This window comes from Schistocerca nitens, chromosome 9, assembly GCF_023898315.1.
Source record: "Schistocerca nitens isolate TAMUIC-IGC-003100 chromosome 9, iqSchNite1.1, whole genome shotgun sequence".
NCBI lineage: Eukaryota > Metazoa > Arthropoda > Insecta > Orthoptera > Acrididae > Schistocerca > Schistocerca nitens.
Window position 1 is genome coordinate 311,751,985 of NC_064622.1, and position 16,944 is coordinate 311,768,928.

At 46.1% G+C, this 16,944-nt stretch overlaps 1 protein-coding gene across 1 annotated transcript in view; it reads left to right on the top strand.

Moving 5' to 3' along the window:
* Positions 1 to 2,501: 2,501 nt before the first annotated feature.
* Positions 2,502 to 16,944, top strand: part of LOC126204201 (proline-rich protein 2-like) — a 28,690-nt gene continuing 14,247 nt past the window's right edge. Inside the window, exons 1-2 of the mRNA XM_049938601.1 lie at positions 2,502 to 2,715; positions 5,695 to 6,171. Coding sequence (XP_049794558.1) covers positions 2,502 to 2,715; positions 5,695 to 6,171 — 691 coding nt within the window. The remainder of the gene's footprint in view (positions 2,716 to 5,694; positions 6,172 to 16,944) is intronic.

A 16,944-nucleotide genomic window follows, 5' to 3' on the forward strand; every position in this document is an offset into this window, starting at 1 on the left:
AATGGCTCTGAGCACTATGGGACTCAACATCTTAGGTCATAAGTCCCCTAGAACTTAGAACTACTGAAACCTAACTAACCTAAGGACATCACACACACCCATGCCCGAGGCAGGATTCGAACCTGCGACCGTAGCAGTCCCGCGGTTCCGGACTGCAGCGCCAGAACCGCTAGACCACCGCGGCCGGCAGTAGCCATGGAGCGTTGGTCGAGTGCGCAACGTGCATATGCCGTAAAGGCATATTACAGAAACGCGGATAGTGTGGTTGGTGCTCAACGCGCCTTTCGTCGTGAATTCAACCTGCCGCCACGGGCTCCCGTGCCATCAAGGAAAGCCATTCTCCTTTGGGTTAAAACCTTTGAAGCTACTGCTCAAGTGCAAAGTCTTCCAGGAAAATCCACCAAGAACAAAAGAAGACCTGAAGGAGCGAATTCGACAGGAAATTAACAACATTCCAGTACAGATGCTACGAAACGTCATGGGACAATTTCATCTCAGGCTTAGACAATGTGTGCAAAACCAAGGACGACACCTCACTGACACCATATTTAAAAAATGATTGTTTTTAAGTTAAATCTTTAATTTCCACTCTTGTACTTGAGATCCATGTTCAACTATTATGATTTTACTTGTAAATAAATCTTTGGTGGTTTTACAAAATCGTGCCGCTTCACTGCCTCACCCTGTACTTCTCACGGTGCTGCACAGTTTATAAATGTTCAAGTGTGTGTGATTTCCTAAGGGACCAAACTGCAGGGGTCATCGGTCCCTAGACTTACACACTACTTAAACTAATTTAAACTTACGCTAAGGACAACACACACACAACCATGCCCGAGGGAGGACTGGAACCTCCGGCATGAGGGGCTGTGCAACACGTGACATGGCCGCGCAGCGCACAATTTATACTGTTGTTTGTAAGCGAATGGTATGGAGAGGGCTGCGTACTCACTAGGTCGATAATTGTCTCCAAATTGCAGCGTACAGTTCTTGTTATATCCTAGCCAGTAATGCCACCCGAGCCCGCTGCCAAAAGGTTGGCAGCATCAAAGTACGGACGCCGTCCGCATAAGCAGCGCCAGCGATACAGGAAATCGCCGCAAGTTTGCGCGCGCCACCGCTGGCTTCCGGCTTCTTAAGCGCTGGAGTCGCGAGCGCTAGGACAGTTAAGTTCTGGATCCTGTCGCTCAGTTGTATACTCGCCACCGCAGTGTGTACTTGCTAGTCAGTGTGGGTATATCGCAGCAGAGTTGTTATTTGTCGTCAGCCGACGCTGACCTAGCTGCCCGACTCGAACTAGACAGATTTCTGTAGAGACAATGTTCACCACTGTGTTTCTGTATCTTCGTAATAAAGATAAGTACCGACTTTCATTCAATCCGAATGTTCGGGTTTCATTCTTTCTGTTCACTGTTCCAGCGGACCGGTCGGCCCGCTACTAAAAGTGTGGCGGTGTTTGTAGCTACGAACGCCGTCACAAAACTGGCGACGAGGACTTCCGAACTCGTGTGCAGGGCTGGTTCAACTTGTTTCTTGAGATAGAATTTTGGGGGCTGGTTTAATTTGTGTTCACTATGTCTGCCGAATTACAACAGTTGATCTTGTTACAGAGTCAGCAAATACAAAGTCTGGTGGAAGCAATCGCCAAACAAGCGGCTAATCCACCACCACACAAGGAACAAGCACAGGCAGCACCGCCTTTTCGTGCTTTTGAGGCATCACGAGAAGAATGGCAAGAATATTTCGCGCAGTTGCAGGCGCACATGTCAGTCTACAAAATCACAGGTAATGAGCGGCAGCTTTATTTAATTTCCACTGCAGGCGTGGAAGTCTATAGACTACTTTGTAAGTTGTGCCCGGAATCCAAGCCAGAAGCTTTAGACTATGACGTTGTGGTTACCAAGCTTGCTGAGTACTTCGAGTCGCGAGTTCATGTGGCAGCAGCCAGATTCAAGTTCTTCAGATTAAAGAAACTGCCACATCAATCTAATAAACAGTGGTTAACAGATTTACGGGGCCTCACCCGTCAGTGCCGATTTAATTGTGTGTGTGGAGCTTCCTACAGTGATGTCATGTTACGAGACGCTATTACTCAAAACATTGCAGATTCTCGTATTCGTGCTGCTATCTTAAAGTTGCCTGACCCGTCATTAGAGACTGTGATGAACATCATTGAAGCCCAAGATACTTTTGACTATGCTGAGTGTGAGTTAGATCAGCCATGTATTTCTCAAATTGCCTGTGCTAAGCAAGTTATGTCACGCCCGCGGCCCCACCGGCAGAGTCAGACTGTAAACACTAGCCGGCCGCGTCATGTTAAACACATTCGTCAGCCGCGTGTGCAAAATGATAGAGTTAAGTCTTGCCCTAAGTGTGTTCTTGCTCATCCTCGTGAACGTTGCCCGTTAAGAAACGCGGTTTGTCACTTTTGTCAAAGGAAAGGACACATCCAGACTGTTTGTTTGCGTAAACGCAAGAACAATTCTAGTGCTGCCCAGCCCATGGATATTCATGTTCTTCAAAGCCAGCCCGCCCAGAAGGTCGCGTTTAAAGACTCTTCCACGGTTCGTGTGGGTAATAAACTTGTTCGCAATCAGCCACCCACCCAGCCCTCTGCTATGCGACCCAAGCGTAATTCAAACGCTGTAAAAAGTAATGTACAGACTGCAAGTGAGGCGGGAGTTGTTGTTCCACCCGCCCCACCCACGAGTTGTCGTAAGCAGCGAACACGCGCTAAACGCGCTGATTTTGTGTCTTCCGCCTCCGCTGCACCGATTCAGAGACAGTGTAATAAACTATTTGTGAAGCTACGCATCCAGGATAAGACCTTCAATTTTCAATTAGACACTGGTGCGTCTGTGACTCTCATAAATAGTGCTACGTATGCGGCTATCGGCCGCCCTAAACTTTCAGCGGCAAAACATTCTTTGGCCACGTATAGTGGAGAACAAATTCCTGTGTTAGGTGTATGTAGCGTGCCAGCCACATTCCGTGGCAATACCAAAACAGTTTCATTCACAGTGCTCCGCGCTACAGACAGTGTAAACATTTTCGGATTAGACTGTTTTGACTTGTTTGGCCTGTCTATCCAAGACAATGTGTTGCAAATTAATTCTGTTGTTGTTCCTCAAGACAGCATAACCGATTTGTGTAACCGTTACAGTGACATATTTAAAGACGAACTAGGTTGTGCTGCGAACTTTGCCGCTCATATTACGTTAAAAGATAATGCTCAGCCTCGATTTTTTCGTGCTCGTCCAGTGCCTCACGCCCTCCGGGCACCTGTAGAAGATGAACTTCGTCGTTGGCAAAACGACGGTGTTATTCAACCCGTTTCAGCGAGCCAGTGGGCTTCTCCCTTAGTTATTATAAAGAAACCGTCTGGCAAGTTACGTTTGTGTGCTGATTTTAAGTCGACAGTTAATCCTCAGACTGTCATTGATTCTTTTCCTTTGCCTAGACCGGACGAGCTGATGGATAAGTTAGGGGAAGCTCGTTTCTTTTCCAAAATTGATCTCCGTGAAGCATATTTGCAATTGCCCCTCGACGAGCAATCACAACAGTATTTTGTCATAAACACGTCGTTGGGGTTGTTCCGTTTTCTGCGTTTGCCTTTTGGTTGTGCGTCAGCTCCAGCTGTTTTTCAGCGTTTTTTGTCCCAACTTCTGGCTAATGTGCCATCGTGTTGCAACTATTTAGACGATATTGTTGTGTCCGGTCGGACGCCTGCTGAACATTTCCGTAATTTGGAGTGTTTGTTTACAGTGTTGTCTCAGGCAGGCCTCCGTTGCAACATCGATAAATGTTCATTTTTCCTTACGGAGTTGGAGTATCTGGGACATGTTATTAATGCTCAAGGCATTCATCCCTCCCAGTCACATTTAGCAGCTATTCGTGATTTGCCCGCCCCTCGCAATCTGCATGAATTGCAAGCAGTTCTTGGCAAATTGACATATTATATTAGGTTTATACCTAATGCATCACAGATTGCTGCACCGTTGCATCGTCTCCGCCGTAAGAATGTTCCGTTTGTGTGGTCAGCTGATTGCCAATCAGCCTTTCAGCAGCTTAAAGAGGCTTTATTGAATGATCGTTGTCTGGTCCATTACGACCCTAACAAGCCTCTGGTGTTAGCTTGTGATGCCTCTTCTTTCGGCCTCGGTGCTGTGTTGTCTCACCGAGTCGGTAACACCGAACGTCCTATTGCGTTCGCATCTAAATTACTAAACAAAGCTCAGTGTAATTATAGCCAATTGGACAAGGAAGCGTTGGCTATTGTGTTCGGTGTCACAAAATTCCATCACTACCTCTATGGTAGACCATTCTATTTAGTAACAGATCACAAGCCCCTGACGTCACTGTTTCATCCGTCTAAACCAGTTCCTCAGCGGACAGCTCAGAGACTACAACGTTGGGCTCTTTTGTTATCACAATACCAGTATGAGATACTGTATCGCCCTACAGCTCAGCATGCAAACGCTGACGCGCTTTCTAGATTGCCGATTGCTGCGGATGAGGTCTTCGATTCCTCTGACGACTCTTGCCATCAGATTGACGCCGATGAGCATCAATCCCTCCGGGATTTTCCGATTGATTATCGTCAGGTGGCACGTGAGACAGCTACGGATCCTCATCTGAGTTTACTATTACGTTTTGTTCAACGTGGTTGGCCGTCCAAGGCAAAGGACATATCGGATCCTGTGGTTCGTCGCTATTATCCGCAACGTCATCTGTTGTCTGTTTCGCACGGAGTTTTGCTGTTACGCACCGAGAATGACCAGCTTCGTGTAGTGGTTCCCCAAGTGCTCCAATCCAAGGTCCTCGACTTGTTGCATCAAGGTCATTGGGGAGTGGTCCGCACCAAGCAGCTTGCCCGCCGTCATTGTACATGGATCGGCATTGATAAGCAGATTACGCAGATGTCTACAGATTGTTCGACGTGTGCCGAACACCAAGCTGCTCCGCCTCAACGCTATTTTGAGTGGGCACGCCCTGCCGGTCCCTGGCAGCGAGTACATATTGATTTCGCTGGTCCATATTGGAATTCTCGTTGGCTCATCGTGATAGATGCATATAGTAATTTTCCGTTTGTTGTGCCCATGCAGCCTACAACGTCTGCACAAACTATACAGGCGTTGACTTCAATTTTTTGTATTGAGGGTCTTCCAGAAGTTTTAGTGTCTGACAATGGTCCCCAATTTACCTCTGCTGAATTTGAAAGTTTTTGTTCTGCCAATGGCATTCGCCATGTTCTTACTCCGCCGTTCCACCCTCAATCGAATGGTGCTGCGGAACGTTTTGTACGCACATTCAAGGATCATATGGACCGCCTTCGTGCTACGCACTCTCGTCAGCAGGCCCTCATCACGTTCCTGTCGTCGTACCGGACCACGCCACGCGACGGCCCTTCGCCTGCGGAGCTTCTCCACGGCCGTCGTCATCGCACCCTACTACGGTTGTTGCACCCCCCGGATCGACCCGCCGCTTCTGAGCATCGCACGCGTTTTCAGCGCAACGACGCCGTCTTTTTCAGAGTTTATCACGGTCGCCGTCGCTGGGAACGTGGTACCGTGATACGTGTCCAGGGTCGCGGGTTTTATACTGTTCAAGGTGCTACTGGGGTGCACAGGAGGCATCAGAACCAGTTGCGCCGCGCTGGCCGCCCGGATTCTGCCGCTCGTTCTTTGTCCACAGATTTGGTCCACGGCGGGTTCCAGCCGCGCCTTCCGACTTCGCTGCCGCCCCCAGGGCAGCAGCAGCAGCCGTCGCCGCTACCACGCCGACAGCCCGTCCCGTTGATGCCTCCCGCGCAGCTTCATACGGGAGCGCCCCGGGTGGTCGCTCCGGCGCCTGCGGTTCCTCTTCAGTCGCCGCCACCTTCGGAGCTGATGGACGTCGACCCCTCAGCCGGGCCGCCTTCCCAAGCGGTGGCTGTGCAGCCTGTCCTACAGCCGCTTTCCTTGGGCACCCCCAAGGAGTCTGACACCGCAGCGCCTTGTCCGGCGCCCACTCAGCAGCCGTCGACGCAGCGTCAGGAGACGCTGCCTCTCTTCGTGGGTCCCGACGCTCCGTCGCGTCCAGTACCAGAAGCTGCACCCGTGGTCACAGGCGTGCACCCTGCCCTCGGTTTTCAGTCGGTGTTTCCCGAGGCCCCGCGCAGCCAATGCTGGGGTGCGGACCGGGGACTGCCACCGACAACAGTCTCCGCCCCGGTCTCTTCTGCTACGTCTGCGGCCAGACCCCTCCCCCGCCGTCGACGCTCGCCACGTCATTATTCAACGACGGTGCGGCGATTTGGGGGGGAGGAGTGTTATATCCTAGCCAGTAATGCCACCCGAGCCCGCTGCCAAAAGGTTGGCAGCATCAAAGTCCAGACGCCGTCCGCATAAGCAGCGCCAGCGATACAGGAAATCGCCGCAAGTTTGCGCGCGCCACCGCTGGCTTCCGGCTTCTTAAGCGCTGGAGTCGCGAGCGCTAGGACAGTTCAGTTCTGGATTCTGCCGCTCAGTTGTATACTCGCCACCGCAGTGTGTACTTGCTAGTCAGTGTGGGTACATCGCAGCAGAGTTGTTATTTGTCGTCAGCCGACGCTGACCTAGCTGCCCGACTCGAACTAGACAGATTTCTGTAGAGACAATGTTCACCACTGTGTTTCTGTATCTTCGTAATAAAGATAAGTACCGACTTTCATTCAATCCGAATGTTCGGGTTTCATTCTTTCTGTTCACTGTTCCAGCGGACCGGTCGGCCCGCTACTAAAAGTGTGGCGGTGTTTGTAGCTACGAACGCCGTCACAAAAGTTCTATTGCTGCCTTCTCGGTGTGTTCATAGTTCATAATTTGCAGCTAGCGGTCATCAGCAGAAGCTGAAGACTGCAATACTCTTTTCACCATAAGAAAAACCAATGTAAACATTAAGCCACGTCTTCTTCGCGGTTTGCTTGAATGTCATTGGATTTCTTTTCTCGTGGAGCAGAAGCAAAGCTGTGTCCTTTACAGTCAAATACGATCGTAATGATACGTTTTACGCTGAGTTACACGCTATAATGAGGGACCTCAGCTTTACTGGCGCATTAAACGTGGACAGCACAGATCAGCCAGTTGGCCTAACTAACTTGCAGAGATGTGAGCAGTCGCAGGTCAGACCTAAAAAGAGACGAGCAAAGAAACAATATATCTTCGAATGTCATTTAACTTGTAAAGCGAATGAAACAATATTCCGCATAACTTCGCTGCTACCGCACGCTTCTTAGGTGATCAGACGGAAAGGATAATATGGTCTTGTTCTCGCCTACCATAGTATTCTAATTACAAATAAGGGTGATGAAAATTCCTAACTGAAACACGGGTAATTTTTCTGAGCGACCTAGGTGTGATGCAAAAGCATTTTGCTAGGATTTCACAGTTCTGTCGAATACTGAAGCTGCTGAAGGTATTAAATACATTCAAACGCCTGGTAATCTCTTAGCTCCTTCCTTATCCGAATCCGTGAATTACGTTTCAGTTCTGGAACTGTCATCTGCTACGTTGATAACGAGTCGATCAACAACAGAATCTATGAAGCCACCCAGGCGCCGCATTTTCTCTTCTTCTTTTCTGACGTGCCGTCAGCCTTCGGCAGTGACGCGTTCTTCTTTTCTGACGTGCCGTCAGCCTTCGGCAGTGACGCGTGAAAAAGCTGTGTGCGTTAGTTCCAGTGTGTCTGGTAGCTTGACAGTCTTGTTACTTCTAGGGTCAAATCCCTTAACTTGGCTGCAGATCAGTTCTCTTGGGTTCATATTGCAATGGTACAATGACAAACGTAAAAATTCAGCATTTGTATGGTGTGCTCGATGTTGTGAAAATGATTGCTTTTCATGTTTCTATGACACTTATCACTCTGGCTCGTGTGAAACTACATCTATGATATAAAACAATGGACATAGTCCAGATGAAGAGTATTTGGTTTTTCATTTTTGCCCTAATAATTAAATTGTTGTTTTCTTAATTTAAGCAACCTTTATTAACAATCTTTCATAAAATATCGATTATTGAGAATTTATATTTGAAATGAAAACAGGAATTTCGCGCGCAGTATGCAATTAGAAACAAGGAGACGTGCATTATTCATAGAAACTGATGACTTTTACAATTACGAAATGCAGGTATTTCAAACTTAAGGGAAGAATGGATAAATATGAGCGAGACTTGAACCAGCGCTTCTAGAGCTGCCTTACATTATCAATCTACAACGCATCGACTACGCTATACATCCAACGCATATTTATATCTCAACTGTATTAAATACAGTTCCTCGGAAAACTTCGAAGCCGGTTTATGAGGAACTTAAGAACGAACTATTTATCGGCACTTTTTAACCGTGATCCTCACGAGTGATTCACTACGGAACAAGAAGCATCCTCACCCATTTTATTACTGCGTATTAACAACGCGACAATCAGAGCACAACAGTACTGTGAGTCTAAACGATTTTTGAAATAAAAAACTACATATTTCAAGCGTGATAAAGAAAAACTTTGATGGCTCTTAATCCATTAGAATACCTTAAAGTTTCAATTGACTTAACTTAGTAATAATACATAAGTAGGAACTACTTCCAAGAGCGTAACAACACTGGTGTACGTGTGCTACGGCTTCTGACCAATCCACCTTCTTCGCTGTCAACTTTTCTTGCCATGAAGTGGAACTGTACGCATTGTCTAGCAGAAGGCTCAAATGGCGTTTCTTGTCCCAAGTCAGAAATATATCAAGCAATTTCGTCTGCTTTCGAAATGCTCAATTTTCACTACTAGAGACTCAAATTTGGTCGTCATGTGGGTCTCCAGAACGTGCTGATAGTATCAGAGTCCAAAAATAAAATTTAGTCTATCGAAAACCGAAAGAGGAAGAGCAAAATGATCATACAGATACTGGAAAGTGTACAAGAATCATTGCAAAATGAGCAAAGAGGTATGAGAACCTCATGTTAACGGGTCCAAGATCATGTTGGATTGGTTTACAATTACAAAGTCAATTAGTCGGCGTGCAAGGTCAGTGTTTCTGGTCCTGTAACGGACGTCCAGCTGTCAGTTTCAAGTCATGGATACGGAAACTGGTCGAGGAAGAATGGGGAGAGGAATATTCTCTTTCAAATTCAGAAGTTGGTAGGGGTAAAATATAGGGAGCGAAAGGCAATTTGCAACTTGTATAGAAAATAGATGGCAGTTATAAGAATCGAAGGGCATGAAAGGGAAGCAGTGATTGACAAGGGAATAAGAAAGGGTTGTAGCCTATCCCCGATGTTATTCAATGTGCCACAAAGGGAAATACAGTAATGACATCCGAAGAGCACTTAAAAACTCATACCGTTACGAAACTTTCATGTGATCGTGAAGCTGATAACTAGGTTGGTACGGATGCATACCAACAATGGCTCAGCTGCTTCCCACTTAAATAGGCCAGACAGTAAGAATAACCCTGTCTGCGACTGTCAGAAGAATCAACGTGGTGTTTTCCTGTAGTTTCGTCGGTGAACAGCAAAAGTTATTACGGAAATTTGTGAAACTGAAGGTATCCTTTCCAACAAGTGCTCCCGTTATATTATGTCATGATGATCCTTAAATATATAAAACCCATTTTTATTTTATATAAGTTTAATAAGTCATGGCTGCAAAATACTCACACGAGTTCTTTACAAACTAAAGGAAAAACTGGTAGAAACCGAACTCGGGGAAGATGAGTTTGGATTCCTTAGACAGGTTGGAACCCGGGAGGCAATACTGACGCTACGACTTACCTTAGAAGATAGGTTAATACTGACGCTACGACTTACCTTAGAAGATAGGTTAAGGAAAGGCAAATCTACGTTTCTAGCATTTGTAGACTTATAGAAAGCTTTTGACAATGTTGACTGGAATACTCTCTTTCAAATTGTGAAGGTGGCAAGGGTAAAATACAGGGAGCGAAACGCTGTTTACAATTTGTAAAGAAACCAGATGGCAGTTACAAGAGTCGAGGGACATGAAAGGTAAGCAGTGGTTGAGAAGGGCGTGAGACAGGGTTGTAGCCTATCCCCGATGTTATTCAATCTGTATATTGAGCAAGCAGTAAAGGAAACAAAAGAAAAATTCGGAGTAGGAATTAGAATCCATGGAGCAGAGGTAAAAACCTTGAGGTTTGCCGATGACATCGTTATTCTGTCAGAGACAGCAAAGGACCTGGGAGAGCAGTTGAACGGAAAGAACAGTAACTTGAAAGAAGGATATAAGATGGACGTCAACAAAAGCAAAACGAGGATAATGGAATGTAGTCGAATTAAATCAGGTGATGCTGAGGGAATTCAATTAGGAAATGAGACAATGTAGTAGATGAATTTTGCTATTCGGGGGGCAAAATAACTGATGATTGTCGAAGTGGGGAGGATATGAAATGTAGAGTAGCAATGTTGAGGAGTGCGGTTTGAAGAAGAGAAATTTGTGAACATCGAGTATAGATTTAACTGTCAGGAAGTCTTTTCTGAAGGTCTTTGTATGGAGTGTAACCATGTATGGAAGTAAAATATGGACGATAACTAGTTTAGACAAGAAGAGAACAGAAGCTTTCGAAATGTGGTGCTACAGAGGAATGCTGATGATTAGATGGGGAGATCAAGTAACTAATGAGGAGGTATTGAATAGAAATGGGGTGAAGAGGAATTTGTGGCACAACCTGTCCAGAAGAAGGGATCGGTTGGTAGGACATGTTCTGAGGCACCAAGGGCTCACCAACTTAGAATTGGAGGGAAGTGTGGAGGGTAAAAATCGTAGAGGGAGACCAAGAGATGAATACACTAAGCAGATTCAAAAGGATGTAGGCTGCAGTAGATACTCAGAGATGAAGAGGCTTGCACAGGATAGAGTAGCATGGAGAGCTGCATCACACCAGTCTCTGGACTGAAGAACACAACAAAAATAACCACACTAACATTTGTGTATGAAATGTGGTTGCACAAATACTCTAATCTCCAGGCATATGCTTTCAAATCCCTGGAAAGTTCTTTTTTATACTTGTATACTGTTTTGTCTATAGTTAATGGTAAAGAAGTAATAAATTCAAACGTCATGTCCGATACTGAAGTGTAGGTTGTTGGAAGTCGCTAAGTGTTCTCACTCTTAAGTACTGAGTGAATGAAGTCTGGGTGATCTGCAAGTCGTGACTTATGCTGCGTCAAGACGTACACCTAGTTTCTAGCTTTAATACATAACTTCTTGTGTTAAACGTTTGATATAAGACCGTAGCTCTAAATGAGTAGGAGAGATAAAGAGACCCACATGGATAGCCGTCTGTGTTAAAGCGCTGCGTGGGTGAAGGGAGTGGGGGTGGGGGGAGGGGCGGCGCCAGTCCCAGATACAATCCGCCCGGCGAAATAACGACGAGGGTCGCTGAGACTGTCAAGCAGGATGTTGTTTTTAGGTGGTTTCTCACATCGTGTTAGGTAAATACTGGGCTGTTACCGAAGCCCCGCCTCAGTTACACGATTGCCGGCTGTTGTGGCTGAGCGGTTCTAGGTGCTTCAGTCCAGAACCGCGCTGCTGCTACGGTCGCAGGTTCGAATCCTGCCTTGGGTATGGATGTGTGTGATGTCCTTAGGTTTAAGTAGTTCTAAGTCTAGGGGACTGATGACCTCAGATGTGAAGTCCCATAGTGTTTAGAGCCATTTGAACCATTTGAAGTTACATGATTCATGGACATTTAGAAAAAATTCTCTCACTTTCACACGAACTGCCCTACACAGACTGTTGGTTTCCTCATATTCGCTCCAGGGGGCTTATGGTGTAGGACAAGGAAGAGCATCCAGCCACCCTTTAAATTAGCCACGCCAAACCCGTTAACTACCATGCTGAATCTACGCTGATGGGGGTCAAAGTCACAAAAAAAGAAGAAGAAGAGGGATAGAGAATGAGTAGAGTATGAAAATAGTTCAAATTTTTTATTTGGTCAATGATCATATGAAATTCTGAAAATCATATTGTTATTTCCCCTGGAAACCATTAGATAGGCAACTTGAAACTAATACCGGGTGACTGGGTGTCGTTTTCGCCGTAAAGTACTGTAGCGCAACCACTAGGTATGTTTTGGCTCGACTGAATAAACTAACGACGCTGTCACGGCTGATGCAAGAGGGCACGGAAGCTGGTCAGACCAGAGCCATACAAACATAATTAGTCAGGGGCTAACCGCTGATGCGACAGTAACGCCAGCACGACGTAGGGCGATTACTACATAGCGCGAGCAGCCGAGGGACCATCGTCGTAGTAACAATGACACAGCAGGAAGACAGCCACTGTGGCGCAGTGGGTCACGCCTGAGCACTAGGCTCTCTTAAGGCCACGTGACTGCAGTCGATGCCTTGACAAAACAAGTATGCATCAGGTCTGTATAATTACTACTGAGGTTTAGATAAGTAGTCTCTGACAGCCGGAAGCATCTAGGAGAGGTTAAACTTTGTCTATGAGACGGCATGACTGTAGAGGCAGCCACCATGAGACTTGACCTCCATTACTGCAGCATCCGTAGTATCGTGTCGGACCTTCTTTTTCCCGGTGTAAAGCAACAGTTCGACGTAGCATGGACTCAACAAGTCGTTGGAAGTCCCCCGCAGAAATATTGAGCCACGCTGCCTCTATAACCGTCAATAATGGGAAGAAGTGTTGCAGATGCAGGATTTTGTGCATGAACTGACCTCTCGATTATGTCCCATAAATCATGAATGGATTCGTATCGAGCGATCAGGGTAGCCAAATGATTCGTTCAAATTGTCCACAATATTCTTCAAACCAATTGTTGACAATTGTGACCCGGTGACATGGGGCATTATCATCCATAAAAATTCTGTCGTTGTTTGGTAACATGCACTCCACGAATGGCTGCAGATGGTCTCCAAGTAGCCAAAGATAACCATTTTCAGTCAATGATCGGTTCAGTTGGACCAGAAGATCGAGTTCATTCCATGTAAACACAGCCCACACAAAAGCTTGCACAGTGAATTGTGTTGACAACTCGAGTCCATGTTTTCTGGGGCCTGCGCCGCAATCGAATTCTACCGACCAGCTCTTATCAATTAAGATCGGGACTCCTCTGACCAGGCCACAGTTTTATAGTCGCCTGGGGTCCAACCGAAATGGTCACGAGCCTGGGACAGGCGCTTTAGGCGATGTCGTGCTGTTAGCAAAGGCACTTGCGTCCACCGTCTGCTGCCACAGCCCATTAACGCCAAATTTTGCCGCACTGTTCCAACGGAAACGCTCGTCGTACATCGCACGTTGATTTCGGCGGTTATTTAATACAGTATTGTTTGTCTGTTAGCACTGACAACTCTGTGCAAAGACACTGGACTCGCATTCGGGAGGACGACGGTTCAATCCGGCACCCGACCAACCTGATTTAGGTTTTTCGTGATTTCCCTAAATCGTTTCAGGCAAATGCCGGGATGATTCTTTTGAGAGGGCGTGGCCGATTTCCTTCACCATCCTTCCCTCATCCGAGCTTGTGCTCCGTGTCTAATGACCTCGTTGTCGACGGGGCGTTAAACACTAATCTCCTCCTCCTCCTCCTCCTATTCTCCTCCTCTGTGCAAACGCTGTTGCTCTCGGTAGTTAAGTGAAAGCCGCCGGCCACAGCGTTTTCCGTCGTGAAAAGTTGGAAATTTGTGGTAAGAGCCTATGGCACCAAACTGCTGAGGTCAATCCCTAAGCTTACACACTACTTAATCTAACTTATGCTAAAGACAAAACACACACCCAGGCCCGAAGGAGGAGTCGAACCTTCGACGGGGGAAGCTGCACGCACCGCGACAAGGCGTCTGAGACCGCGCGGCTTTCCCGTCGTGAGAGGTAATGCCTGAAGTGTAGTATTCTCGGCACACTCTTGACACTGTGGAACTCGGAATATTGAATTCACTAACGATCGATTTCTGAAATTGAATGTCCAACGCGTCTAGGTTCAAATATTATTCCGCATTCAAAGTCTGTTCCCGTCGTGCGTCCACAATCAAACAAGTTCAAATGTGTGTGAAATCTTACGGGACTTAACTGCTAAGGTCATCAGTCCCTAAGCTTACACACTACTTAACCTAAATTATCTTAAGGACAAACACACACACCCATGCCCGAGGGAGGACTCGAACTTCCGCCGGGACCAGCCGCACAGTCCGTGACTGCATCGCCCGAGACCGCTCGGCTAATCTCGCGCGGCCGTCCATAATCACGTGGAAACCTTTACACGTGAATCACCCGAGTACAAATGACAGCTCCAACAATGCACTGCCCTTTTATAACTCGCGTTTGCGATACTATTGCCATCTGTATATCTGCATTTCGCTGTTGCATGACTTTTGTCACCACTTGTCCAGTGTCTGTATCTTCTCACTACAATGTCTTCCAGATATGCATGCATGCCTGAGGGAATAGATACAGACAACGACAGTTACGGCTGCGGTAAACATTACGAAATAGATTCGCATATTGCAACTATCGATGTCAGCTGTGTGCGACTCTTGAAAATTTTGCGCCGGACCGGGTCTCGAACGCTGATTTCCCACTTATCGCGAGCAATCGCTTCAACCACTTCGGCTATCTGAGAGCGCCACCAGGACAGATCCAAACTCCCATGTACTACAGAGTCCACAACCCCGATGCTCGCACAATTCGTGATTCCCGCACAGAGGGACAAATATCTGTCGCCATTTTAGCCCGGCTAGGTATGGATACGTAATTGATGTGTTTCTATAATGCCTGTATCTTCACATTACAATAGACATGCATGCATCTTAAGGTGACCGCTAGCGATAAGGAGGCAATCTGAGTTCGAGTCTCGACCTGGTGCAAAATTTTCCTGTGTTGTGAAAACCTGACGTCAATGTATAGTCGTAACACGCGAATCTATTTCGTAATGTTGGCCTCCGTTAATTTCAGGGCAACCGCTGGCTCTGAGTTCGATGTTGTAGCCTTAGCAGGTTGCAACCGGCAGGACACATCCGGGCCTATTTTGCGTCACTGCCGGTTTCCTACCATGGAGGGCTACAGTTCGAGACCGGGGTCGGGTAGCCACTCAGCTACCTTCATCTGTGAGGGCGAACTGTTTCTGTGTGCTTCCATCTGCAAGGGCAGACGCCACTGCTAAGGCTGCGGTCGCAGCGGCTCCGATAGCTGCGGATTCCGTCGACGACCGACATCGGCAGAAGAGGGCCGATCTTTTCAAATCAGTACGCCACTACGTGCGCTGTCACACTGTAGCTGACCTCATCGTCCAAATTTCGGACGACAACGGGAGAAATTCAAATTATTGTTGTTTTGCTCATAATGTCCAACACGACACGAAACATGAACTGTGAAAAGTTCAAATGTGGTGTTTGTGGCATGCTGATCATTAAAATGTATCATAGCTGGGAAACAGTTCGGAGTCTATGGACCGAAATCGCAGTTTAATTGGAAACCACAAGTGGGCAAAATCTTTACCTGAAATTTTAGGTGTGGATTATAACCAGGAAAAATAATTTGTTCAAGTGATCAAGGTGGCTTGTCTTTTTCTTAAAGTTGCTGTAGCGGATCTTTTTGTATTGTGGTAGATGGGCATCAGCTGCCTACAAAATGTTATTACTGCTTACTGGCGTTGTTTTTATGGCAGTAGAGCGGTGATTCTGTTACATGAAGTGGTTTGCAAATGTGGTCTACGTATGTGTTTCCACTTACCAGTGCTTTAGATGTTGGGAGTACCTTACACTAGACTTCATGTAATCTTTCAACTTATAGCGAACGACAGTCATTGAAGATTAATTGTCGTATGACTGCTGAAAACGCTCAGTAAATTCAGCAAAACAGATTTCGAGTAGGGCCCCTGCTTGTAGAGAGTGATTCGAAGTCTATTAAAAAATCCGATTCTCACGTTAAAGACGCAGTTCTGGTTCAAGTAGGAGCAGAAGTGACGCTTTGTTATTTGAGATCCGTCTATTATATCTTTCTAATAATTAGGCATACACCACGTTCTAGAAAGTACAAAGTTTTCGGGTGACATGTTGGATGTTATTTGCGATGGTCTAATTACTAATTTAAAATCTAATTACTAATTTAAAATCTAATATTTTCACTCTAGCACCTCAAATACCTGTGCTACAAAATGAACTATTGTTGATTTTCTTTATTAAAAGCAACACTCAATCTGAAATAATACTACACTCACTTCCTTTCTCAAATCCGCTGGTTGAGTGTTTAGAGAGCAATCAAGTTATCTGAATATCCAGCCAGCACTGCATTAATTTTCACCATTTTTAGAAAAATGTGTGCTGCTGTGAAACCACAAATCTCTTTCGTTATTAGATATTACTTGCTTCGTTGAATACAAATTTTATTCATGTATCATATAACAGAAATACGTACTTTCACCAGTAAATTAACCATTATGTGTTCATAACGTCATTGGCAAAAACTTTACAGACTGAAGTAGCACATCCTGCCACTGTATCATAATAAACCACACTTTCATCAACTTGTTTTGGATAGATCATTAGTGCAGTATATCACTGAAAGTACATGTTTTCGTAATACACTCTTATAAATATAAAAAAGATCAATTACGGCTTGTTAGTTTCTAAGGTGGTGGCCCCTTCTGACGCTAATCGCTGGTGAGAGCTGGAAAGTGGCGTCACAAAGTTAAAGCGTTTTTAATTTTCGTAGCATGGTATTTTTCCCTTTGTCTCTTATGTTCATAAAACTTGTCTTGTAATTCCAGGACATAGTGTACAGTCCCACTTTCGTTTCGAGACAGATACAGTTCATTTACACGCATCTTATACACTGAAGAGCCAAAGAAACTGGTACACCCGTCTAATACCGTGTAGAGCCCCCTCGAGCACGTGTAAAGTGCCGCACCACGACGTGGCCTGGACTCGACTAATGTTTGAAGTAGTGGTGGAGGGAATTTACATCATTAA